Raw genomic sequence first — 27,753 nt, forward strand, 5'->3', positions numbered from 1 at the left:
AATGAAGGAGTTCTTCAGGTGCTGACTTTTCTAGGCAGCTGAGTGCTTAGAGCCACCAGATGCTGTGGGCCCACTTTGCTCTGGACATCGTGCTAGGAACTTCCCACAAAGCATCTCTGATAACTAAGTGCAGAGCTAGGAGTCGGCCATCAGTTGGGTAGCCCTCTCCAAAGCAACTGGCTTCAACCCAGGGAACCACTGAGTTCTCCATTAGAAGGAGGCAATAAGGAATTCTCTACAGTATAACTCTATCGTATAATGGATGCCATGGGTACAAAGATGGAGATTTAAGAGATGGTTTGAGAAAAAGAAAGAAGCAGCCACTTTGTGGTTGATGTTCAGCAGGGGATGTCTGAGATGCTGAGACCACATCAGAGACTTTGCTGAGGAAAAATGCCTGGGACTTTTCATGTATTTTTCTACTTTTTGTGACATCAGAAAAAGAGTCAATGTTGACAAGCTGTACATAAAAAATGTAAGAATAACTGGCTTTTGAACTTAGAAACACCTTCCAAGGTGACAGAAATGGGTACACTATTGTGGTTTAATGCCTAAAGCCATTAAAAATCCTACCTGATTTGCTCTTTCGAGGTCCGTCATGATCATTTCAATTTCGTCAGCCCTAGGAAGGGGAGAGGGAGAGAGCACGTTAGTCAGCAACAAGGCAGGCTTGGGGAGGTGATTAACAGGACAACACTTCATGGTCCTGGCAGAATGACCCGCATTCACGCTGTAGGGGAGAGCAGCAGCCAGTTGTGCAGACCAGCAAGGAGATGTCACTGTCCACCATGAGGAGGGAGGCTGGGCTGGGTAAGGGGCTGCCTGCCCTTGAGAGGATCCCAATCTCATAGGGGAGACAGAGCCATAAAAAGATAAAATACATGAGATTTATTCTAGGAATGCAGGGATGGTTCAACATTAGAAAATCAATCAACGGAAGACACCACATCAGTAGAACAAAAGAAAAGAACCACATGACCATCTCTATGGATGAAGAAAAAGCATTTGATAAAATCCAACACTCTTTCTTGATGAAAACCTTCAATAAGATTGGAATAAAGGGGAAATTTCTTAATATGATTCAGGGCAGATATGAAAAGTGAACAGCCGGCATTAAACTTACTGGAGAAAGACCAAGAGCTTTCCCCTAGAATCGGGAGCAAGACAATGGCGTCCACTCTTACTACTTCTATTCAATATTTTATTACAAGTCTTAGCCAGGGCAATAAGAAAAGAAAAAGAAATAAAAGATATCCAGATTGGAAAAGAAGAAGTAAAATTATCTCTACTTGTGGATGACATGATCCTATATAAAGAAACTCCTAAAGAGTCTGCAAGAAATCTTCCAGAGCTAATACAGGAATTTAGCAAACTTGCAAGGTACAAGGTCTACGAACAAAAATCAGTTGGGTTTCTATACACCACTAATGAGAAATATGAAAGGAAATAAGGGAAATGATTCCATTTACAATAACATCTAACAGAATAAAATATCTAGGAATAAATTTAACCAGAGATGTGAAAAACTTATACAATGAAAACTATAAAACACTGCTGAAGGAGATTAAAGAAGACTTAAATGGAAAGATGTTCTATCTTCTTGGGCTGGAAGACTTAACATTGTTAAGCTGTCAATACTACCTACAGTGATCTACAGATTCAATGCAATCTCAATAAAAATTCCAACAGCCTTCTTTACAGGAATAGAAAAACCAATCCTCAACTTTATATGGAATGGCAAGAGGCCCCAAATAACCAAAGTAATGTTGAAAGAGAAGAACAAAGTTGGAAGATTCACACTTCCAGATTTTAAAACATATTATACAGCTTTAGTAATCAAAACAGCCTGGTACTGTTATAACAATAGACACATAGACCAATGGAACAGAATTGAGAGTCCAGAAATAAATCCACACATCTATGGTCAACTGATTTTTAACAACAGTGCCAAGTCCATTTGATGAGGAAAGAAGAGTGTCTTTAACAAACAGTGTTGGGAAAATTGGATTTCCACATTGCAGAAAAATGAAACAGGATCCATGCCTTGCACTACATACAAAAACAAATTCAAAATGGTTAAGGACCTAAATGTGCAAACTAAAACCATAAAATTATTAGAAGAAAATGCAGGGGCAACACTGTTGGGCCTAGCTTTTAGCAATGGATTATCTAATATAATAACAAACCACAATCAGCAAAAGATAAAATAAATGAGACCTTATAAAAATTAAAAACTTTTGTTCATCGAAAGACTTTATTCTGCCCCCACCCCACTCCCCCCCAAAGTGAAAAAACAAACTACCGACTAGAAGAATATCTTTGGAAGCCATATATCCAACAAGAATCTCATAACCAAAATATATATAAAACTTTGGCAACTTAGCAACAAAAAAACAAACAATCATAAAATGGGCAAAGGATCTGACTAGACATTTCACCAAAGAGGACATTCAAATGGCCACCAAACACATGAAAAGATGCCTACCATCATTAGCAATCAGAGAGATGCAAATCAAAACCACAACGAGATATCATTTCACTCCCACTAGGATGGCTAAGATAAAATAAACAAATAAACAAACAGAAAATAACAAATGTTTGCAAGGATGTGGGGAAATCGAAACCCTTATCCATTGCTAGTGGGAATCCAGAATGGTAGATCTGTTGTGAAAAACAGTGTGGCGGTTCCTCAGAAAACTAAAAATAGAACTACCATATGACCCAGCAATTCCACTCCTTGGTACATACCCAAAAGACTTGAAAGCAGAGACTCGGAGACGTGTACACCAATGTTCATTGCAGTACTATTCACAATAGCCAAAAGATGGAAGCAACCTAAGTGCCCAACAATGGATGAATAGATAAAACATGGTACATACATACAATGGAACACTACTCAGACAAAAAGAGAAACAAAATCTTGATACAGGCTACAATACGGATGGAACTTGAAGAGATTATACTAAGTGAAATAAGTCAATCACAAAAGGACAAATATATGATCTCACTTACATAAAAACACAAGAACAGGCAAATGTACAGAGATCAAAGTTTATCCGTGGCTTTTAAAGGTGAGAAGGAGAGGCGGAAGGGGGATTATTGCTTATGGAATACTGAGACTTGGTTTACAGTGATGGAAAAATTGCATTGATGATGGGTTGGGTTGCACATCCAACTAATGTAATTGTCAATAAGTAGTACACCTGTAAAAAGCTGAATTGGCAAAATTTATGTGATAGATACACTTACCACCATGACAAAAAAAAAGAAAGAAAAGAAAAAGTATAGCTGCTGAGGTTGTTTATGTACAACCAAACACCTTATGGGATTTGGTTTCTTGGTTTGGAGATTTAGGATCATGGTTTCATGGGACATCCCAGTTAACTGGCCTAATAACATGTTTAGTGCTTCTGTTCTACCTTCTAGTTCATTGCGTAGTGCCTGGGATCTTAAAAGCTTTTTTGCAAGCAGCCATTCAAGGCATGGCAACTGGTCTCTACTTGCCAGGAGTAACAGAGGAAGAAGGAGAGTCAGGAATAGGAGGAGGATATGGAATGTGTAGCTAATTGCCTCCATGAACAACTGCCTCCTTTGCTATGAGACCAGAAGAACTGGATGGTGCCTAGCTACCATTACAGGACATTTTGATCAAAAATTCTACAGAAGAATCCTGATTAAAAGCGGGAAACTGCAGAACTGAGTTTCAAATTCTCACGGACTCCAGACTTTCTGGAGCCATGGGGTTTGGATGAACCCCTTAAACTACTGCCCTGAGATAATCTTTAAACCTTAAACCAAAAATGTCCCCTAAAGTCTTTTAAAAACCATATATTAGCTTAACTAGTAAAGCATGTCTGCCTTGAGCATTGTGGTCTTTTAAGATCTATCTATATGGGATCAAATTGACAACAGCAATTTGAAAGATAACACAGAAAACTTATGGTCAGTGAGCTTCTGTTACTGGGAAGGAACAACCTGGCAGAGGAGGGTGAGAATGGTTGCACTACTGGAAGAATGTAAACAATATCACTGAATTGTACATGTAGAAATTGTTGAATTGGTGTATGTTGTTATGTAAATTCAACAACAACAAAAATAAAATAAATTATATATTAGAAAAAGATAAAATACAGTGTATCCTGCCAGAGTTAGAATAGAAGTCTGGACCACATGCTCTGGAAAAACAGAGGAGGAAGTCAGGGAAGGTTTCAAAGGAGCTGACTTGTAGGCTGGGTTTTGAAGGATGATTAGAAGTTTACCAGGCTGGGGTGAGAGAAGGAAGCTGGGGAAACGCTACTTTGAGACAAAGAACAGCATGCACCAAGGCAGTGATGGTGAAGGACTTGAGAGGACAACAAAGAGAACCACGAGAAGGTGGTGGGGCTGGTGGGGAAGAGAGCAGGTGAGGGCAGAAATGCAGGTTGGGGGACTCTGCAGTCGGCTCTGAAAACACCTGAGTTAATAATGGTCACCACTGCACCAGCTCATAAAAACAGAGTTTCCAGTTTCTTTTTTTTTTCTTCCCTTCTCTTTTGAAAGTACCTCCTTGAGTGATCTGAAGGTAAATATATATGGTTCCAACATACAACATCATAAGAAAAAGAGGAATGCTGAGAGTCCTCCCGAGAAGGGCACAGCCACTTCAAACAGGGCGCCTGGACAAACCACCATTCCAGCTTTCGTCCCGTCAGGAGGCTGCAGGCCGAGGCTGGCTGAGACTGAGGGAGCTTTTACCACATCCATGGAAAACAGAGCAGAACATCACAGCCACGGAGACCCTTGCTGGGGGACTCTGGCCCTGCGCCTGCTGGAGCCTCCTCACTGGCTTCCTGCTCTGATTCCACCCTCCACAGGGCCTGAGTTCTTTCTGCCGCCTTCAGGGTTTACTCCCACCCCTTGGTGCTGTACATGTGGCTCCTGCCCACCTCCCTGCCTGGTCACTTCATATTCCCACACCCCTGTGCTCCAAAAACACCCCCATCTCCAGCCCCTGGATGGCACCAGGCCTTGACCTGGATTGCCTGGACTGCCCTCCACTCCTACTTCTACCACCCCCTCCCAGCCCTCGGGGGGCGGCAGTCACCGCCACCCAGGCTGTAGCTGCGCCCACTGACTCCCTCACAGACTCAAGCTCTTTGGAGACCAGGCTCTGTGGCTCCTTTGCCCGACACTCCTGGTGCTTACACAAGCTTGGCCGAGGGCTGCAGGTCAGCTTCTGAACGCTGGCCCGTCCTGCCAGTGAGGGGCAGTGCAAGACACCTGGGCTGGCCTGCCATGAGAAAGTCCTTCTGTATCCTGAAATCTGCTTCACTGATCCAAATGAGATGTGTGCTGAACAAGGGTGTCATCCATCCTGAATAACGAGAGGTGGGAAAACTGTACTGGGCCCTGGTGGTCAGTTTCCCGTCTGCCACATCAAGCGCTCCCTCTGCCCCAGGCTTTTCCAGCTTTTGTGGTGACCTGAAGCCATCTTATCACCTCCCAGCGGCCTGAATGGGCTCCCAGATGCCTTGTGATCAGGATCAACGCTCACTGTACCTGCTCTGAAATAGTATCCTGTTTTCGGCCTGGTCTGAGAAAGTCTGAAACCGTTTGTAAAACGGCCTAGTTAGATGAAGCTATTTTTAGGGCACTTTGGTAGTGTCTCTTAGTAAGAGGAATACCCACCGAGACCTCTGCAATGCAGAGGATGGGGCGGGGCAGCTCAAATTATGAAGCACATCACTGTGTCATCTCAAAATACAACCACCAGGCTCTTGCAGGAAAACTGCCTTGCAATGGAAAAGATATTCTAATAATTGCAAAGAACAACAACAACAGCAAAAACCATTCACAGTGTTAAGTCTTGAACACAACATAAAAGAATACTTGACAGTCCACAGAGGAAACTGCTGTCTTGGCAACTTGTTGATGAAGGATTCAGAGTGTAAACTCCGTGGGTACAAAATGAAACTTAAAAGTTAACAAACTTTTCTTAAGGTAAACTGCAACTTTTAAACACAGTTTGGAACTTCAATCAGACAATTATTCATCATGCATTTACAAAGTCCAGATACACATGGCAAACTTCCCTGAGCATCATTCATTCTTTCACTCATTGGTTCCATGAACACTTCCTGGCACCGGGCTGGGGCTATGGGCTGGGCACATACAGACGGTAGACACCGTTCCCGAATAACTTGTCAGTGCCACATGTTTAGAAGAGAGGGACAGATACGTAGCTGCTGAGCACCCCAAAAAAGATTTACAGGGGAAAGGAGGTTGACGACATCCAGATTCTCTCTTGAGTACATCAGGAGAGCTGGCTGTGGAACTTGGGAGTTTGATGAGGGATGGCCTGGACCGGGTGGGCAAAGACATCCAGCGTCTGAGCCTCAGTGAGGGCTTTCCTAAACCCCTGTTTGGCCCTCAATGACCCCTTTCATCTTTCTTTAATTCTGGCTAATTTATCTTCATCATTCAAATATTTCTGCCTCTCTGTATAGAATGCGTATCGTATCGATATCGTTGGCACATTTACTTCTGTCCTCCTGTCATCCACTCCCTTTTACACGTGCTATTTCTTGACCCTTTCCTGCTGCCTTCTGGAAGGTTCTTCAATTTTTTCTAACTGTACTTTAGCTTATCCACCCTGCAATTTATCTCTTCTCTTTTGTTCCTTGGTTTAGTTATTCTATTCTTCCTATCTGCTATTTCCAGCCGGCTCATTAAAAAAAAAAAAAATTACTCCTTGTTCTCACTTCATACTGCTAAAACTGTCCCTTACTTCCTTGGGTATATTTATAATGCTTACTTTGTATTCGTGGCCCACCTGTCCTGTTCAGACCACATACGCTGCTCAGTCTGGGGTCTGTCTTTCAGAATGGTTGTTCTTCCCTGGGGCCTAGCTGTTTTTTTCTGTAAGATCAGGTTCCCCTGGGACACCAGCTACTCTTTCTGACGATGTATATGGGGGAAGACAGAGAGGCAGGCCCTGCTAGATGTCTCTTAAAACAAATTTAAGAAGTAAGGCACACAGAAGGTGCTCAATACAGATTTGCTCCATGAATTAAGGAAGGGAAGAAGTAGCATTCAGAGGAGGCAGTTTCCCTGAGAGGAATGCCCCAGTCCTGGTTTGGAGTTGAAGGGGTGGAGGAGTGGCTGCCTGGGGGCCACAGGCCCACCCTCACCTTGCCTGGCTGTCACCAGTGGTGAAAGGGCCAGTTCGGGTGTCAGACACACACCAGGGCTAGAGAGAGAGGGGTCCCAAGAGGCCTGCTTCCCCAGAGGCTTGGATCACAGGGCCGGGATCTACAGGTGTCTGAATCCTGCCTGGTTTAAAGGACTGGGGCTGGGCTTGGGGGTCTCCTGGTGAATACAGACACTCCGGATTTCCTGTCAGACAGTGAATGGTTTCGGATGTTCATTAATATGTCTAATATCCAGAAAACAATGCATCATCTCTAAAAGACTTCCAAATCATGTTTAAAAAACTCTAAGGCACCTTTAAACAGGAAGGTGCCTTCTTGGCAGTTGGAGCCAATCACTGGAAATGCATTTTAAGTTTCCCATCTTCTGGTCAGTTTAACTTCTGTTACTAAGCAACTGCTAAACTGACCACAATACCGAACGTGATAACAACGACTGCACTTACCTTTCATTACGAGAGCAACTCTCGAATTTCCAAAGCTTTCAAACAATAATGACAACCCTAAGTTCTGCTGCAATACAACAGGGCTATTCTATACCAGGATCCTGATGACAGCAGGGCCCAGAGGGGCTGCAGTGCCCATTCACAGAATGGACCAGAAACCACAGAAGGAAACAATGGAAGGAACCGGGGATGCAGTTGGCAAGAAGCAAATGTAGGATATTATTTTAGAAGTCTGTAGGCTTGGTATTCAGTTTTCCAAGGGGGCATGCTTTTGAAAAGGTCAAATAAAGCACAACTAGTGGAGTTTTTAAATGTCCCCAAGGCTGTTGAAGACGTTAAGCCCAGCAATCCTTTATGTCTTCTAATTGAGAATGAAAACGAACTGGCATTGGCAGAACAGGATCAAGATGGCGGGGCTCTTCATATGTTTGTGCTGGCCTTGTCTTAGAACACGTCCTCCACTGAGTCTTCATAATTCAGTCTCTCTCCAAACCACTATCTGCCCCCCAACAAAATTAATCCTACCAAACTGCCCTCAATAGGTAATAAGAAAATGCCCAGAGGTTAATACCACAAGTATAAATGTTATCTTAAAAGAGCAGTAATGAATTAAATGGCATGTGCTTTCATAGTGTGTCAACAATCTTCCAAAGGTTTTTTCAGTCTTTTCATTTTGAAGGGGCAACTACCATGCCAGTATCTGTGGCCGACATTAGTCTGAAATCATTTATTTTCCAAAGTCTATAATAACCACACATATTGTTTGCTCAGCAAAACTATTTATTATAAAAATTTAGTTCACGCACCTTTTTATGAGCTGACAAAACAGCTTTCACTGATCTATTAACCTGCACTGCATTGTGCTCCCCTCTGAGTTCAAAGAGCGGCTCATTTCAGTTTGGCCTAGAATATGTACCTCATTCAATCAGTTTCCTACTGATCATTTCAGGGCATTCTCTGGGCCAACACTTCGTTTTTATGAGGAACTTAAAAAGACATGGTCAAGGTCGATGAAGCTGAAATTATATCCATGTTAGTAACTCTGCATCTACTTCCCTGCATCCCAAGGTATGGCACCAGGGTGAGGCTGGAGTATATTTCAACACTCAAACAATCCTGCTGACATCAGGGGTTGTTAAAACAAAGTATATTGTCAAGGCAGTTGAGAAAACGTACAGGGCAGCTTTCAAAGATCAGGGTGTCTTCTTGGATCCAAGTCAAAAGCCAATAGTCTCAATACTAGATTGTAAAGTTCTTTGGCATAAAAAAGAGAAATATATACAGATGAATTCTTCCTGCTTAAAAAACAACAACAAAATAAAGGCTTCAGTATGTTTAATAAAATGAACTCTCGCCCTCTAACCCAATGTCGCATTTGATGACCTAATCTGTCAGCAACGGGGATCATTTTCACAACGACCTACACTTCCATCCAGGTCAGGCTCTCATAAGGGGAAGAAGACAGACAGAAGCAGTGCTCACTGGACTGAGTTCAGATAGAGCAGAAGAAAAGGAGGTGGAAAGGGGAGGCTTGAAGGAAAGCTTCCTGGTTATGGGCCTGGAGTCCCCTTAGTCACGGGGACAATGTCTCAGGAAAGGTACCCTTCTCTCCTGAGCGGGTACACCACATACACAAGGAACTGGGTAAGGGGGTGGACAAGACTCTACAAAAAGCTGATTACCGCACAAAAGCCCAGCTCTCAATGAAAGGAAAGGCTGGTCTGCAGTCACACGCGAGCAAGGCAAGATGGTACCCGAGACCGTGCACTGCGCCCTGCTCCAGCATTGGACACCGCCCACCTGGACCAGGGTGGGCTGCAGACTGCTTGTAGGGAAAGCAGCTGTCACTCAATAATGCCTATTGAGCACCTACTATACGCCCCCCCACCCCCCCATGAGAGGGAAGCAGAAGCCTTGGTGGCATAATGGTTAAGCACTCGGCCGCTAACCAAAAGGTCAGCAGTTTGAACCCACCAGCCACTCCATGGGGGAAAGATGTGGCAGTCTGCTTCCACAAAGATTTACAGCCTTGGAAACCCTATGGGGCAGTTCTACCCTGTCCTATAGTGTTACTATGAGTCAGAATTGACTCAACGGCAACGGTTCTTTGGTTTTGAGAGGGAAGCAAATATCCAGGTGCCAAGCTGGCAAAGGCACTGGCATCTGCCTTATTGCTAGCATGCAGGAGTACACCCCGTGCAGCTTAGGAGCACAATAAATATTCCATGACTGTAGGAAGGATGGGCAGGCACCCAGTGGTAGGCACAAGGAAGCTGAACAGAGACACAAGTAATTTCAGTATGGTGACAAAGAGCTTTGCAAACACAAGACGGAAAGCCTCATGGAGGAGGCGACATCTGGGCTACATCCTGGAGGATGAATCCAAATTTGTGGAGCAGAGGGAGGTACAATCTTCTAGAGACAAAATCACAAAAATAAGTTCATTCTGTTTTACATTTGTTATTTCTTTAAAGCGGAATAATCCATCTTTTCACCACTGGTTTACAACATCAGCTTGTTATCATTTACAAAATTTCTGAATGGATTTGGGCCAAATTTTGGATTCTCCTTTCTCGTTCACTGATTCATAGTGAGACCAAAAACTGCTGCTGTTAGAATTATAATATGTTTATTATCTATGGAGCTAGTCTTCCCTCATTATTCTTTTTGCAGAATTTTCTTGGCTATTCTTGCTTGCTATTTTTCCATATGAACTTTGGCATCAGCTTGTGGTTTGACATTGACAGATTTATCAGGGAGATTTGGCACTCTGACAGAACCGACTCTTCTTATCCAAGAACTGGGGATGTCTTTCCATTCAGTCCTCTTTTACGACACTAAATAGCATTTTAAAGTTTTCTTCTTACAGACCTTGTATATATCCTGTTACTTCTCCTAGATATCTTACAGTTTTTTTGTTGCTATCGTAAAGGTATTTTTTTTTCCATTATATTTTTTAAGTGGTTGGTGTCTGTTTAATTTTGTAACAGGTTTTCAGTTGCTCTCTTGGGTTTTCCAGGTATGCTATGCTCTCATTCTGCAAATAATGACACTATAGCCCTCCTGCCCACCTTTTCTACCTCTCACCTCCTTCCCTTGTATAACTGCGCTTGTCAGTACTTCCTGTTGTTGTTGTTACGTGCCGTGAAGTTGGTTCCAATCCACAGTGACCCCATCCATGTACAACAGAATGAAACACTGCTTTGTCCTGCGCCATCCTCACAATCGTTGTTATGCTTGAACCCATTGTTACACCACTGTGTTAATCCATCTCGTTGAGGGTCTTCCTCTTTTTCGCTGATCCTCTACTTTACCAAGCATGATGTCCTTCTCCTGGGTCTGGTCCCTTCTGATAACTTGACCAAAGTACATGAGATGAAGTCTCGCTATCCTTGCTTCTAAGGAACATTCTGGCTGTCCTTCTTCCAAGACAGACTTGTTTGTTCTTCTGGCAGTCCATGGTATATTCAATATTCTTTGCCAACACCACAGTGAAAACGCATCAATTCTTCTTAGGTCTTCCTTATTCACTGTCCAGCTTTCGCATGCATATGAGGTGACTGAAAATGCCACAGCTTGGGTCAGGCACACCTTGGTCCTCAAAAGTGACAGCTTTGCTTTTCAACACTTTCAAGAGGTCTTCTGTAGCAGATTTATCCAATACAATATGCCATTTGATTTCTTGACTGCTGCTTCACTGGGTGTTGATTGTGGATCCAAGTATAATGAAATTCTCGACAACTTCAATCTTTACTCCATGTATCATCATGTTCCTTACTGGTGCAGTTATGAGGACTTTTGTTTACTTTTTGTTGAGGTGCAATCTATACTAAAGGCTGTAGTCTTTGATCTTCATCAGTAAGTGCTTCAAGTCCTCTTCGCTTTCAGCAAGCAAGGTTGTGTCATCTGCATACAGCAGGTTGTTAATGAATCTTCTTCCAATCCTGATGCCCCCTTCTTCTTCATATAGTCCAGCTTCTTGGATTATTTGCTCAGCATACAGGTTGAATAAGTATGGTGAGAGGATATAACCACGATGCACATCTTTCCTGACTTTAAATCACACAGTACCCCCTTGTTCTGTTCGAACAATGCCTCTTGGTCTATGAATTTCTAGAACTACGTTAACGATGATGGTGGAGGTTTATGTTTGGTGCCTGACTTTAACAGTGATGCATCCAGTGTTTCACCATTAAACATATGGCTGGTTTTTTACTTTAAGTGTGTGTATATATATATGCTTAAAAGGTACTTCATGAAATCATATATATTATGTATTTTTCATGTTAATGAAATATCCAATTATTCCTATTTCGTTCAGACTTTTTAATAAAAGATGGATGTTGATTTCATTAAGTGCCTTTTAAGCATTTATGGAGCCAATTAAATGGTTTTTCTCCTCTGACCCACTAAAATGGTAAATTGTTCTGACAGTTATTTGCTCCATCTGGTTGTGGTACACTATGCATTTAATGTGCTCCTGAATTCTATTTGCTAATATTTTATTTAGTATTTTTGTCATAAATATTTATATATGAGACTGGCCTTTGGTTTCTTTTGTCTTACTGTTGTTGGGTGGATTTATCAAAACAATTTAAGCCTTCATAAATTACTCTTAAAACAATCTAGACCCATATTCCAACAACCCGCCGTCGCCCGGCTCTCAAGCCCGGCAGTGCTTACACGCAGGCAGCCTTCCCCAGCTTTGCTTTCTTCGGCAAAGTCTTCCCACTGCCATTCCTCAGGTTTGGGGGCCTCTTCCCTCCATTGCATCCCCAAGGCATTTAGTGTTCAAATCCAACCTGCCAGCCACAAGCCTTCCTTGGAGGGCTGAGTATGGCTCCATGAGCCTATTTTCAAACCCCTCTCTCCCACTTACACCCGAAGTGTCTCATGGGTAGGGATCCCTTCACCCTCTGCTGGCCCAGACCCCTGCAGGGAGCAGAGGGTCAACAGAAGATCACAGAACTACCTCTTTTTCCAACTTTCCACCCTACTTTTCAGTCTAGTCTTCCAGACAAAGAAGCCTAAGTGCAGAACTGCTTCCTTATCAGAGCCTTTGTGCTGGTTTGTTCTTTGTTTCTCGTGGATGGGTTTTTTTACAGTCTGTCAGTAACACATACTACATGTAAATTTCCTTCTGTAGCCCAGTCAGCAAACACTCTCAGTATTCTTTTATTCTATTCTGTTCCTTGAAATCACCACACATGTCCCACCTTAGGGCCTCTGCAGCTACTGCTGTTCCCTCTGCTATCTCTACTTCACGGGCAGCCTCTGTCACCATCCAGGTCTCGGCTCAGGCCTGCCCGCACTGTCCCAGCCTGCTTTGTTTTTATTTTATTCCTATCTGAAAATACCTTGTTCATATAATGATTACTTGTTTATTCCCCACTATAACCCCAGAGCACTCAGCAGGTGCTCAGTGAATACTGGATGACTAAATATTCAAAACAAAAACATCTGTGTGAACTGAAGTCCACTCTGCACTTCCAGGCCACTCATTGCTATTCTTTTCAAGAGCAGAAAGAGTAGGGCTACTTTGCTAAGTTGTGAATATGATTTTTAAGAAAGGAATCTGTAAGTGTTTTGTGAAAGGAAAATAATTTGTTTTTCTTACCATTTTTTATAGTCTTTGAAAAACAAGGCATCAATCCTGTTAAGGAATAAAGGAAAAAGTCCAGGAAGACCCAGAGTTAAGCTTCCTTTTGTCCACTAGACTGAGCAGGTGAGGCCATCTGCCCAGTCAACTCATCCTTAATGCCTGACACAGTGCTGGGCACAAAACAGGGACTCAACAAACCTGGGCTGATTGGGGGCAGGGGGAAGGAGCAAGGAGTGGGAGAAAGTGCCCCTTTAGGGAGAGATTGTCTTGATAACCCTCCTTTGTATAACTGGCCCTCCCTTTCATTTTCTGCCCGGGAGGGCCTTAGGGCCGCCCCTGCTTTGGCAGGAGTGGAGGGCCCCTGCTTTGGCAGGAGTGGAGGGGAAAGGGACAGCCATCTGGCATCCTTCCAAGTCCCTGAACAAATGAGTTGCTCTGGCATGAACCCATCCCTCCCCAGTCAAATCCAGGGCGGAGCAGAGAGATGGGTGGTAGAGCTTGACCCCTGGGGAGAATCTTCTGGAAATAGTGATTTTTACTTTTGTTGGAAATGGAACAGTGCCAAGCAACAGTTAAGTGGTTAGAACGTCACGTCTGCCGGCTCAGAAACGAACCATGATTTGTTCTTTTTAAAGACCAGCGTATTAAATTTAAATGATAAAACAATAACAATTAAAACCAATTTTAGTTAAGTTTCATCTTTTTAATCCCAATCAGAAAGAAAATTTCCCTTCTTGCCCCACTGTTTAGCTCATTTGTTTATGTGAAAGCAATTGAAATAAAATCTTCCTTTAGGTCAATCAAACAGACAAGGGGGCCTTCTACAACCTATGCAGGGTTAATGCTCCACCTGTGCCGACCTAATGGGATGGCAAGAGCCCCTCAGCAGGCTGGTCACTCACCAGAGTATGACGCTCAGTGTGATGAGAAACAGCCTGTGACTGTCAGTCAAATTCAGTCATCTTTGGGCAGGGGACATGGGACAGCTGTAGCCCAGAGAATTAAGTTATAATATTGCAAAATTTGTTCTGTTTCTGCTACTGAAGCCAGCATAAGGCTCTCAGGATAAGCTTCTGGATTAATCCTTGGATGCTTCTTGCCATTTTTCTAGAGTTCTGATGGCACTGCTCAACCAAGCACAATGGGTGGTAGGCTGGATGTGAACAACCTTTTCTTTCTTTAAGTCAAGTGCCATGGGGTCAGAGTACAGTGGAGCTCCTGGAGTTGTAATGAGGAAACTGTGACGTTGGGAACCAACAGAGGGTGGCTGGCAACCAAACAGGGCTTGAGTTCTCTACTGTTTTTTAGTTGTGTGACCTTGGGGAGAACTTTGAATTCATTAGTCGTCTGTACAGGAGGAATAACGCCACCTTTCTCAAAGAAATTGGCCTGAGGATAAAATAAGAACATCAATGGAGCGGAAAAGAGCTTTGTAAACCACACACACTGATACACAGAATAATTATTATTGTTGCACTAAAAATCAGGTCTTTCTCTTCTGGTTAGAGCTAATCGTCAGTACTTGAGACTGACAGAAGAGAATCACAGCCACCTATGAAGAGCTGATGCCCAAAAGTTCAAACCTGAAGCTGATCAGGCCTCTAGGTATGACTACAAACTTCCAGGAGTTACAGAGTCCAGGGGAACACGTTAAACTACATCCGGGCATGCAATCGATAAAGCGAAGACTTTGGGGAACTCTGCAGGACAAATGATTCAGTTTCTTCCACAAATAAACTGTAGAGATGAAAAAGAGAATGAAACTTAAAAGGCATACCAACCAATCACAATACGTGGATCTTATCTGGATCCAGATTCAAACAAATTAAAAAAATAAAACAAGCTATGACATTTAGCGCCACTTGTAAGAATTGGAATCGGCTTGATGGCAACAGTTTTTTTTTTTTTCCTGGTCTGTCAGTTTATCATACTGTGGTGGCTTGTGTGCTACTATGATGCTGGGAACTATGCTACTGGGATTTCAAATACAGCAGGGTCACCCATGGTGGACAGGTTTCAGTGAAGATTCCAGGCTAAGACAGATTAGGAAGAAAGGCCTGGAGATCTACTTCTAAAAATTAGCCCATGAAAATCGTATGGAACACAACATAATATCGTCTGACGTAGTGCTGGAACATGAGCCCCCGAGGTTGGAAGGCGCTCACAACAATGGACTCGGGCATACCAATGACGGTGAAGATGGCGTAGCACTGGTCAAGGTTTTGTTCTGCTGTACATGAGGTTGCCACGAGTCAGAGCTGACTCGACGGCAACTAACAACAGCAACACAAATTCCAACATCTGCTAGAGATACCTGATGATATTAAGAAATTGTATTTTTTTGCTATGATAATAGTATTGTGTCTGTGTTGAAAAAGGAGAGTCCTTATTGTGAAGATACACATGCTAAAATGTCTATAGAGGAAATGATAGGAGTCTGGAAGTAGCTTCAAGATAATACGGGGTGGGGGGCAGGTGGGACAAGATGGGCCATGATGGATGATGGCAGGAGTTGGGCAACAGGCAGCTACGGGTTCATTGTACTTGTCTGTCCTCTTTTGTATGGCTAAACATTTCCATGATAAAGAGTAAAACAACAACAAAATGTGAGACAATATAAACCAAAGGCAATCACAGTAGTTCTGTATCCCCGCCCCCATCAGCACCTATTAACTGTACACGTGTTAGCTGCTATTATTCCAGTTGCACGGAAATGAGGCAATGAGCAATATGAGAAAACATTCAAGCAGGGGACATTCGTGCCTGTGAGGATGCTGCCGGGGGACCCTTGGGAGAAAACACCCAATTTGGGGGTGGACGCCCGTAAGCCTGTCCTGTGCTGGAATCCCAGCCCTGCTCCAGCTCAGTACTTTGATAACTTTAGTCAAGACAGGCAGCCTCTCAGAATCTCAGTCTACTCACTCATCAAAGGGGAGAAAACGTATGGAAACATACATAAAAAGCATGTCCCTGTAAGAAGAACATGATTTAAAAATCATACATATGTATCTTTTCTCTTTGAGATATAAAAAGATAGTAGCTGAGAACAAACCAGGAAGAGAATGAGCTCTGGAAGTGATGCTAAAGTCCCCTTCTTCATCCGACTCAGGAAAGGGAGCTCTCATACGAGCCTCCTCCATGTAGGTGAAGAGAGGAAATGGAGACCAAGGGGTCGTGCTCACTTCATGTCCCCCTGCAGCCCCCCATCCACCCTTCACCGCACACCTCTGTAAGAAGGGGCTCTGCTGGGTGCTAGAGCAGTTGCGAAGATGCAGACAACTTGTCCCTGTCCTCTGAGAGCCTGCAAAGCCTGTTCCAGGAGCTCATGGGGCTGAGAATAACACTGACAGGGCCGTGGGTCTGGGTTGCTGCCTCTTGCTCAGAGTAAAAACGGGGTTGCTGTTACATCATCTATATGTATACATGTATCTATCTATCTATCTATATTGATAGATACATGTATATATATATTAAATATATACATACATATACTAAACATGTGACGAGGACTCTTAAAATATATAAGTTTCAGGAGTCCCCATCACATATTTACTATAAACATCTACCAGCACATTTTCCCTGCAGTTGGAGCACTGCTTGCTCAATTGGAACATTCTTTCTTTCAGAATCACCTTTTAGATTTTGTTTACCTTTCCCTGTTAATCGATAAAAATCCTGCCTGCACCCAGCGGGTGCTGGCCAGAATCTAGACTGCTCTAGAAAATTCATGATCACTGGCATAGGGGTTCTCTCACCCATCTCCTGTACGAAGGATGCACACAAATGAGAACCAGACATGCAGAAGAAACGGCTTGGGTTTCACTGTTGAGGAAACTGAGGCCCCGTAAGGAGCAGTGAAGACTCAAGGTCACAGCAAGCGGTCTGTCCAGGGTAAGAACCCTGCTTTTGCTCTCAAATGTAAGGGATTCGAATTACCCCCTTTCTCCCCTAAGTGCCACTTGGTAGGAACTGTTAAGAAAAGGTTTGGTGGCAGAGAAGCTAAAACTAAGAAAAGATTTCCAGTTGTATACTACTTATTACTCTCACCCTCTCCCACCCCCAGCCCCACGCCCAAGGACAGGTGACAGATGACATCAGGGGCCCATCTCCCAGGCATGGGCTGTACTCTGTCCACACTCACATCCCGGGCCTTCTAATACACAGCTCTTTTCTGCTTGAATGCTCTTTCTAAACCTTCCTCCACCTGGTGGCCCTCCAATAAATTAAATGCTTTGCTTACCTGTGGCTTCAAAGTCACTCACTGTATTTGCCCACAATTCCCTCCCCACTTAATTGCCCTGCACTTAAGCGAGTCAGTGGTTTCCTTCACCCCACAGCAGCTAGGAAGTGAAACTGTGTAACAAGGCAACAGAGGCGGCAGAACATTCATAGGAAAATCAGCATCCTTCCTCTTCCTCTCACTGGCACCAAAAGTCTGCATTTCTACAGCATAAGTGCCTTTTTTTAGGGCAACTTGAAAATGAATAATTCAGTGGTTCCTATTCTACTTGGGAAGTGTTATACAAACAATTCAGATGGGGCCAGACTTGCTGGCCCCACGAAGTCCGTCCCTTCCCTTCATTCTGACATCACTGAATTTGGCCATGAATCTTTAAGAACACCCTCCATCCTGTCTAATCACTAAAATACCACAAAGGAAGTTCACGGTACTTAGACATAGGGAAGAAAGTAGAAAGGTTAGCTTCAACATTCAGTTTTCCTTCATAGTCAAGCCAACAGTACATTAGGATATCACTGTAATACTTAACTCTTGAAAGCCCTATGTAGGGAAAGTCAAACAAACAAACCAACCCTGATGAATTATTACAGAATTCATTTGGAAGGGATTCTTACTGGACAAGTCACACCCTCTTCCGTATGTCAATGGCTGAGTAACTGTAGTTGATATAATCACAAGGCCTCACCACCAGGAAGACACGTATATCAAAAAACTAGCCTTTCAGCTGAGCTATGCTTTTGATCATCAATGCACAATGTCATCGCAATTTTGGACAGGAAATTGGCACTTTTCAAATGACAGAGTAGGGAGCTTTCCAGTTTAACCCTTACAGAAGAACCCCGGATAGCCAGCCAACACATATTTGAGTTTAGTAAGAGTTAAAAGATAGTCGTTTTTAGGTGCTGTCCAGTTGGTTTCAACTCATATCCACCCCAAGCACAACAGAAGGGTAACACTGACCGGTCCTGTGCCACTCTCACAATTGTTACTGTTTAGGCCCACTGTCACAGCCACTGTGTCAATCCATCCTGTTGAGGATCTTCCTCTTTTTCACTGACCCTCTACCAAGCATGATGTCCTTCTCCAGGGACTGGTCCCTCCTAATAACTTGTCCAAGGTACATGAGACGGAGTCCCGCCATCCTTGCTTCTGAGGAGCATCTTGGCTGTACTTCTTCCAAGACAGATTTGTTCGTTCTTCTGGCAGTCCATGGTATATTCATTATTCTTCACCAACACTATAATCTAAACGCATCAATTCTTCTTTGGTCTTCCTTATTCATTGTTCAGCTTTCATGTGCAAATGAAAATACCATGGCTTGGGTCAGGTACACCTTAGTCCTCAAAGTGACATCTTTGCTTTCTAAGACTTTAAAGAGGTCCGTTGCAGCCAACTGGCCCAATGCAATACGTCATCTGATTTTTTGACTGCTATTTCCATGGGCGTTGATTGTGGATCCAAGTAAAATGAAATCCTTGACAATTTTAATTTTTTCTGCATTTATCATGATGTTGCTTATTAGTCCAGTTGTGAGGATTTCTGTTTTCTTTTTGTTGAGGTGTAAGCCATACTGAAGGCTGTCTTTGATCTTTAACAGTAAATGCTTCAAAGTTCTTTGCTTTCGGTAACCAAGGTTATGTTATCTGCATATTGCAGGTTGTTAATGAGTCATCCTTCAATCCTGATGACCTGTTCTTCATATAGTCCAGCTTTTCGATTTGCTCAGCATACAGACTGAGCAAGTATGGTGAAAAGGATACAACCCTGACACACACCTTTCCTGATTCTAAACCATGCAGTATCCCCTTGTTCTGTTCAAATGACTGCCTTCTGGTCTATGTACAGGTTCCGCATGGGCACAATTAAGTGTTCTGGAATTCCTATTCTTTGCAATGTTATCCATAATTTGTTATGATCCACACAGTCAAATGCTTTTGCGTAGTCAATAAAATAGAGGTAAACATCTTTCTGGTATTCTCTGCTTTCAGCTAAGATCCATCTGACATTAGTGATATGTCCCTTGTTCTGTATCATCTTCTGAAGCAGGCTTGAATTTCTGGCAATTCCCTGTCCATGTACTGCTGCAATCGTTTTTGAATGATCTTCAGCAAAATTTTACTTGTGTGTGTTATTAATGATATAGTTTGATAATTTCTGCATTCTGTTGGATCACCTTTCTTTGGAACAGGCACAAATATGGGTCTCTTCCAGTCGGTTGGCCAGGTAGCTGTCTTCTAAATTTCTTGCCATAGACTCAGTAAGCACTTCCAGCACTGCATCTTTTTGTTGAAACATCTGAATTGGTATTCTGTCAATTTCTGGAGGCTTGTTTTTCACCAGTGTCTTCAGTGCAGCTTGGACTTCTTTCAATACCATTGGTTTTTGATCACATGCTGCCTCCTGAAATGGTTGAATGTCGACCACTTCTTTTTGTTACAGTGACTCTGTGTACTTCTTCCATCTTCTTTTGATGCTTCCTGCATCATTCAATATTTTGCCCATAGAATCCTTCAGTATTGCAACTTGAGGCTTGAAGTTTTTCATCAGTTCTTTCAGCTTGAGAAACATCAAGTGTGTTCTCCCCATTTGGTTTTTTAACTCCAGCTCTTTGCACATTTCATTATAATACTTTACTTTGTCTTGAAATCTTCTGTACAGCTCTTTTACTACATCATTTCTTCTGTTTGTTTTAGCTACTCTATGTTCAAGAGCAAGTTTCAGAGTCTCTTCTGACATTCATTTTGGTCTTTTCTTTCTTTACTGTCTTTTTAATGACTTTCCGCTTTCTTCATCTATGATGTCCAATAACTCATCTGGTCTTTGGTCATTAGTGTTCAATGTGTCAAATCTATTCTTGAGATGGTCTCTAAGTTCAGAAGGGATATACTCAAGGTTGTACTTTGGCTCTTGTGGACTTGTTTCAATTTTCTTCAGTTTCAACCTGAGCTTGCATATGAGCAATTGATGGTCTTTTCCACAGTCGGTCCCTGGCCTTGTTCTGACTGATGATACGGAGCTTCTCCATCATCTCTTTCCACAGATGTAGTTGACTTGATTCCTGTGTACTCCACTTGGTGAGGTCCACAGGTATAGTCGCTGTTTATATTGTTGTAAAAAGGTATATCCAATGAATAGGTCATTGGTCTTGTGAAATTATCATGTGATATCCGGCATTGTTTCTATCAAGGTCATATTTTCCAACTACTGATCCTTCTTTGTTTCCAACTTTTGCATTCCAATTGTCAGTAATTATCAATGCATCCCGACAGCATGTGTGATCAATTCAGACTGCAGAAGCTGGGAATAATCTTCAGTTTCTTTATCTTTGGCATTAGTGGTTGACACGTAAATTTGAATAATAGTCATATTCACTGATCTTCCTTGTAGGCAGATGGCTATTATCCTATCACTGACAGCACTGTACTTCAGGATAGATCTTGAAATGTTCTTTTCAACAATGAATGCGAAGCCGTTCCTCTTTAGTCTGTCATTCCCAGCATAGTAGACTATAGGATCATCTGATTCCAAGAGATAGCTAGATTGTTTAAAACAACTTAATGATAAGGATATCCTCCATCTATGTATGTCAACCATTGGGATCTACCTGGCATTTCTCAAATTTGTGAAAAATAATAACCATACTCTGAGAACCGTGGATTCTTATCACTAGTTGATAATCCTGCTAAACAGTATCTGCCTTCTGAAGGCAGTAGGAAATCATGCAATGCAAAATCCAAATAACAGAATTCACCAGCAGAAATCCGTAGGTTCAAAGAATTTTATGAAAGACTGGATCTCACTGCAGAGGGAAGTGGCAGGTTAATGTAACACTAGACATATAATATAAATACAATATTGTATTGTAAGGGAATTTAAAATACATATATAGCTTTTTCAAGGCTTCACAGTGAAAAATAACTATGAGATTTTGGTAGGGATTTGCGGAAGAAAGGAGGCTCAATGATTCTTTAGCTGAAACTGAATTTCAGTAATAAGTGAACTCAAAGCAGTGCTGGATCAGTCAGAAGACTCACAAAGACATTTAAATAGTCAATTAAACTTTTCAGCCAATCTTCTAAATAGACCAGGAAGCTTGTGACAGAGATACTATTAAAAAAAAAAAAAAGAATATTAATACAGAAAAATATAAATTAAAAGAGGAACATGAAAACAGAAGAGTTACTGTATTTTTCACAAATAATGTGCCCACGTAAATAACGTGCACATATAATGTGAGGAACTGACGAAATTATGTTAAAAAGTTCTGGCGTACTGCGCATGTCTTATGACATTTCCAGAAGGGAATTTCGGCCTCATTCACCTTCATTCAATAATCCGAAAATGTTACTTTGATCATATTTGTATAGTAAAGGTGTAAGTCACGGTCAAGAAGTCATGGATTGAGTTTGACAGTACCTCAGTAATTGGAAATTAAACTCCTTAAATTGTATGTTTGCTCTGGGGCAGTTCATAGCCAGGCCTGAGAGGGGGGGAGTTTCTTGTGGTCAATCTGTGCCGTGGTATGCTGCACTGCGCCGGAGATGGGTGGAGGATCGGACAGAGGGCTACAGAAGGGGCTGCCATAGCTCAAGTGCAGGCTGGTCCCAGTTAGACCCATCTCGTCTGAGCAAGGGATGTGGGACCCCTCTGTGCCCATGGCTCTTAGGCCTGTCCCACAGCGTCCAAGTGGGCGGGAGATTCCAACGGCCCAAGCATGGAGGCTGGCCGGCCAGCAGGGCGGAATGTGTGCGGCAATGGGGCACGGGCCTCATCAGCCTGAGTGGTCTCTCTGGCCCAGGGCACACAGACCCTTGCACCTCCTGCGCAGGGCTGTTTCCAGGCCGGAAAAAGTGATTCCTTCCTGTATTGGAGAAAGCGGTTTACAGAGCAAGAAAGAATCCTGCTGGGAGAGGGGCTGCTTTAGAAACTTGAGGGTACGCTGGTGAGAATCTGCTGCTGGGAACCAACCTTCCGCATGAACAGGCACCAAGATGAAGACTTAACATTACATCCGTTAGAAGAAAAAAACCCTGAAACTTAAGTCAGCAACATGTAAAAAAAATACTGGTATAGCATGCTTATGAAAATATTGTGCGGGTAGGTTGTGCAGTGTACAAAAAAGTATGTCAAGTGTGTTATTTGCATAAAACTACAGTATATCAGTACATGTATCAGGCCAAATTCATCCATAAAAAGGAAATACAAATTTGAAGAAAACTTAAAATCTAACAAAATAAAGTAAAAACATATTTCACATTAAAAAGCAGATTGACTAGATTGTTTTAAAAGGCTAAGGTAAGCTCTTAAATCACAATAACCAATACTACACGTAGTATAATGACATTAAGGAGAAATGTTGTTGTTGTTAGCTGCCACTGAGTGGGCCCCTGACTCATGGTGACCCCAGGCACAACTGAACTAAATGCTGCTGGGTCCTAGTTCATTCCCATGATTGGTTGCGGACTGTACCACTGTGATCCATATGGTTTTCACTGGCTGATTTGCAGAAGTAGATCATCAGGCCTTTCTTCCTAGACCGTCTTAGTCCGGAAACTCTGCTGAAACCTGTTCAGCATCACAGCAACACACAAGCCTCCACTGACAGATGGGTGGTGGCTGTGCATGAGGTGCACTGGCCAAGAAATTGAACTTGGGTCTCCTGCATGGAAAGCAAGAATTCTACCACTGAATCACCACTGCCCCTCTTAAGGAGATAACAACAACAAAAACCCCACAGCCATCGAGTCGATTCCGATTCATAGAGACCCTACATGACAGAGTAGAACTGTCCATAGGGTTTCCAAGGCTGTAATCTTTACGGAAGCAGATGGCCACATCTTTCTCCCGTGGAACAGCTGATGGGTTCGAACCACTGATCTTTCGGTTAGGAGCCGAGCACTTTACCACTGCACCACCAGGGCTCCTCTAATTAAGGAGATAAGTAACTTGAAAAGGCACGGTAAATAATAAAAACACAGGCTGGAACTTGTCTCAAATAGTAAGGCAAGAAAATCTGTAAACTATGCAAAATAAAAATTGAAACAAGTGCAATTCCTATTAGAAAACTTATTATACCACTAGGAGAATATGAGAAATCAATTAAAGAGATAAATAATAAATTCCCTGTCCAAATGATGAAGTCAGAATTAGTAGATACGTTATGAAAATTGAATGGAAAAACTAGGAAATACTTTCTTTTTTAACACTATACACAGTCCATAACATGCTTTATCTCTATTTGTTTCCCTCTAAAATGAATTACTTTCTGTACCACAAAGCAAATAGACTAGAAACAAGTAACAAAACACAGCTGAGGAGTTCCAACCTCATGGAATCTAAAAACCAGGTCACAGTTGAATTCAGCATTTGGTCAACAGGAAAAAGGGCATATACACCTACTCCTCACTTATCAACTATCTCGTCATCTGACATTTCGCATTTATGACAACAGTAAAAAATCTACTATCCAACTATTTTGTGCATTAACGACATACATCTGGTAGTAGCCTTTTCACGACCAGTGGGACATACACACCCACATACATTTTTCACCTCTCAGATCCGGAGGGGCATATGCGTGCCACATACTATTTTGTGATCTGACGTGGTCATCCTCCACTTTCACGTAACGTCAATGTACGCATAATGACCTGGTCTTTGGAACCTAACCATGTCATAAGTGAGGAGTGGGTGTACGTAAAACCAAGAGCCACCATTATGCTCTAAAGAGGAATAGCAGTGCTGCTTTTAACAACAGGAATGAAAGAAGGGGATCAGATACTGAGGCTGTCACAAAAGGGTGCAAATTCACTACTTGTAGGCAATATGGCCACATGCTTACAAAATCCAAGGGGTTTCCTTGAACAAATCAGCACAGATAATGTATGAGTTCAGCAAAGTTTCATGCTTTTTTGTAAAGACAAGAAAATAAACTCCTATATTCTAGTAAAAACTGTCAAGAATATGAAATAAAAGATCTATCACATCTACAATACAGATATAAATAATAAATGTGCGGGAATTAAAATAAGATATAATTTACCTATAGAGAATCGAATTACAAAATGCTAGTGGCAAAGAAAGCTAATGATGACATTTCTCTTATTTGCTGTTACATTAAACATAAATAATCTCCCAAGTTAATTAATAAAACTTGATAAAGTAAGATGTATATTGAAAAATCAGGTGACCAAAATACCAAAGGTTTTTTTTAAAGAAGCAAAAACAACATTAAAGGCTGTATAAGACATTAAAATAGAAAATACAGAGACATTTATCAAAACAGTATGGTATTTATTAGAATGAAAAATTGGACCAAATGGAATGAAATTCCAGATGGAATTCTAAAGATATATACAATTATTTACACCTGGTTTGTCGATTGTTAAATACTGGGGGAAAGAATCACCAATACTATCGGGCAAACTAGTATTAATATGAAGAATAATAAACACACACATCTTACCCCATATGTTAATACATTCCAGACAGATTAAAGAAGCAATAAATCATTAAAAAAAATTAGAAGGAAATGGATTGGGAAGGAATTTTCTATTTTTGAGAAACTATATTAGAAATTATTGATGATAAGGTTGATGGGATCTATTTTATACCATATATATATATAGACAAATATAAACATATGTATATATAGACAGAGACACACATACACACACATACATATACACACATATGCACACAAAAGGAACCCTGGTGGCACAGCGGCTAAGGGCTTGGCTGCTAACTGAGGTCAGCAGTTCAAACCCACCAACTGCTCCATGGGAGAAAGATGTGCCAGTCTGCTTTTGTAAAAGATTTACAGCCTTGGAAACCCTGTGATATATATATACATATTTTTTTGGTCTTTTAAGATATGCTAATATTCCAAGAAACATGCTCTTTAGACCTTCCGGCAAGGGGCAGGATGTAGAGGCTGTGAAAGTCCTGAAGGCAATAACATCTCATGATGTAGCCGTCCGCAGACATGGATTATCCAAACACTTACTGACGTCTTCCTGTGTGCTGGCCTGGTTGTAGGTCCTCGGAACCCAAAGAGGGGCTTTGAGGAGCTCCCAGTCTCATGAGCCAGATGGGATATTAGACACCCAGGTCAACACAACGTGGTGGGGCCTGATGGGTAAGCACTACAGCCACGGGAACAGAGACCAGTAGGACTATCCCAGCGCTGTCCTTTCATTGATATGTGGACAACTCTTTCCTTAAGCTAAGAACTGGCGATTAAACTAGAATAACTGCATCAAAGTTTTCCAAAGCGTTATCATCAAACTCTATGCATCAGACTCCCTGGAGGGCTGTAGATTCCTGGGTCGCACCCCAGACCTAAGTCAGACTCTGAGGTGTAGCTGATGCTCCAAGGAATCCTACTCAAGCTTAGATAGTTATGAGCGGTATGTGTGATGAAGGGCAATTCACCTAATTACAAAGCTTAAGGAGTTGGGGCTATAGCTAGGAGAACTGATAATTTTAAATATTGCTAGAAGTTACAGATGCGTTTAGCTTCTACCATGCATAACTGGAAGGCACCTAAACTCCCTATATTTTATGATTTAAATGTATTAGGAGTAGTCTCTATTTCAGCACTGGCCTTCCCATAGGGAGGCCAGGTCCAACCTTCCCTCTCATTTAAAAAATCTATGAGTAAGTGCCGTTTATAAGACAAATAGCAGTATAAGCACACATGGATCCAATTTAATAACCATGCAGCGCAGAGCCTATGCTGGGGCATCTACACTTAATCTTCAGCAAAGTGGCTTTCCCCGACCACCTTGTCTAACCTAGCAACTCCCTTCTCCTTCACTCTCCAGTCCTTTAACTTGCCTTAATTCTCTTCACAGCACTTAACACTAAACTTTTATTATATAGTAATCTTTTTATTTGCTTCAAGATTGCCTTCAGTAGGGCAGGAACTTCATTTTCAATCCTTCAAGGAATATATTTTGAGCACCTAGCAGGCCCTATTCTACCACTGGGGATACAGCAGTGAACAAGATAACAAGCATCACGGAACTTCTATTCTAGAGAGTAAGGAGAGCACAACAAATAAGGAAATACCTGATAGATCATAAGGTGATAAACGCTGCAGAGAAAATTAAAGCAGGGAAAAGGACAGAGACTACCAGTAGGAGGAGGAGGACAACTACAGTTTTAAATAGGGCTTCTCTACTTCCGAAAAATCAGCCATTGAAAGCCCTGTGGAGCACAGTTCTACTCTGACACACACGGGGGCGCCATGAGTCAGAACTGACTCGATTGCAACTGGTTTTGTTTTTTTCTATGAATAAAGGCCTGAGGAGGGTGAGAGAGCAAGCCATGTTCCATTTAGAGAAAGTGTTCTGGGCACAGGGAACAGCCAGCAAAGAAACCCTGCTAGAAACATACTTGGTGCTGCTGAAGATCAGGCTGGAGGAGGTCAGTCTGATGGGGCGAGAGGGGGACGATCAGTTACACAGCCAGCTGTAAGGAATCTGCACTTCAGGGTTCTGAGAGGACAGATGGGATCCAACTTACCATGTGAAAGGATCTCTTTGGCTGCTGTGTTGGGACCCCTTGTTTATGTCAGAATAGAACTATCCTCCATAGGCCCATCAACAGATGAAGGGATAAACAAATTATGGTATATCCACACAATGGAATACTACACAACGATAAAGAACAATGATTAAGCCGTAAAACACAACATGGAGGAAGCTGGAGGTCATTCTGCTGAGTGAATTTAGTCAGTCACAGAAGGACAAATATTGTATAAGACCACTATTATAAGAACTCAAGAAAAAGTTTAAACACAGAAGAAAACATTCTTTGATGGTTACGAGGGTGGGGAGGGAGAGTGAGGGTTATTTACTAACTAGATAATGGATAAGAATTATCTTGGGTGAAGGGAAGGACAGCACACACTACAGGGGAAGTCAGCACAACTGAACTGAACTGAAGCTGAGAGGTTTCCTGAATACAATCAAACACTTTGAGGAACACAGTAGCAGGAGTATGGGTCTGGGGACCATGCTTTCCGGGGACATCTAGGTCAACTGGCATAACAAAGTTACTAAGAAAGTGTTCTGCATCCTACTTTGGTGAGTGGCGTCTGAGGTCTTAAAAGCTTGCAAGCGGCCATCTAAGATGCATCAATTGGTCCCAACCACCTGGAGTAAAGCAGAATGAAGAACACCAAAGACACAAGGAAAGTATTAGCCCAAGAGACAGAAAGGGCCATGTAAACCAGAGACTTCATCAGCCTGAGACCAGAAGAACTAGATGGTG

The 27,753-nt window shown here is 42.2% G+C and overlaps 1 protein-coding gene across 3 annotated transcripts in view; it reads right to left on the bottom strand.

Annotated features, from left to right (window-relative positions):
* Positions 1-27,753, bottom strand: part of CUX1 (cut like homeobox 1) — a 449,005-nt gene that overhangs the window by 119,998 nt on the left and 301,254 nt on the right. For all 3 annotated transcript variants that reach the window (XM_023740265.1, XM_023740264.1, XM_023740266.1), the window contains exon 9: positions 574-622. In XM_023740265.1, coding sequence (XP_023596033.1) covers positions 574-622 — 49 coding nt within the window. The remainder of the gene's footprint in view (positions 1-573; positions 623-27,753) is intronic.

Source organism: Trichechus manatus, unplaced genomic scaffold (assembly GCF_000243295.1).
Source record: "Trichechus manatus latirostris isolate Lorelei unplaced genomic scaffold, TriManLat1.0 scaffold00151, whole genome shotgun sequence".
Taxonomy (NCBI): Eukaryota; Metazoa; Chordata; class Mammalia; order Sirenia; family Trichechidae; genus Trichechus; species Trichechus manatus.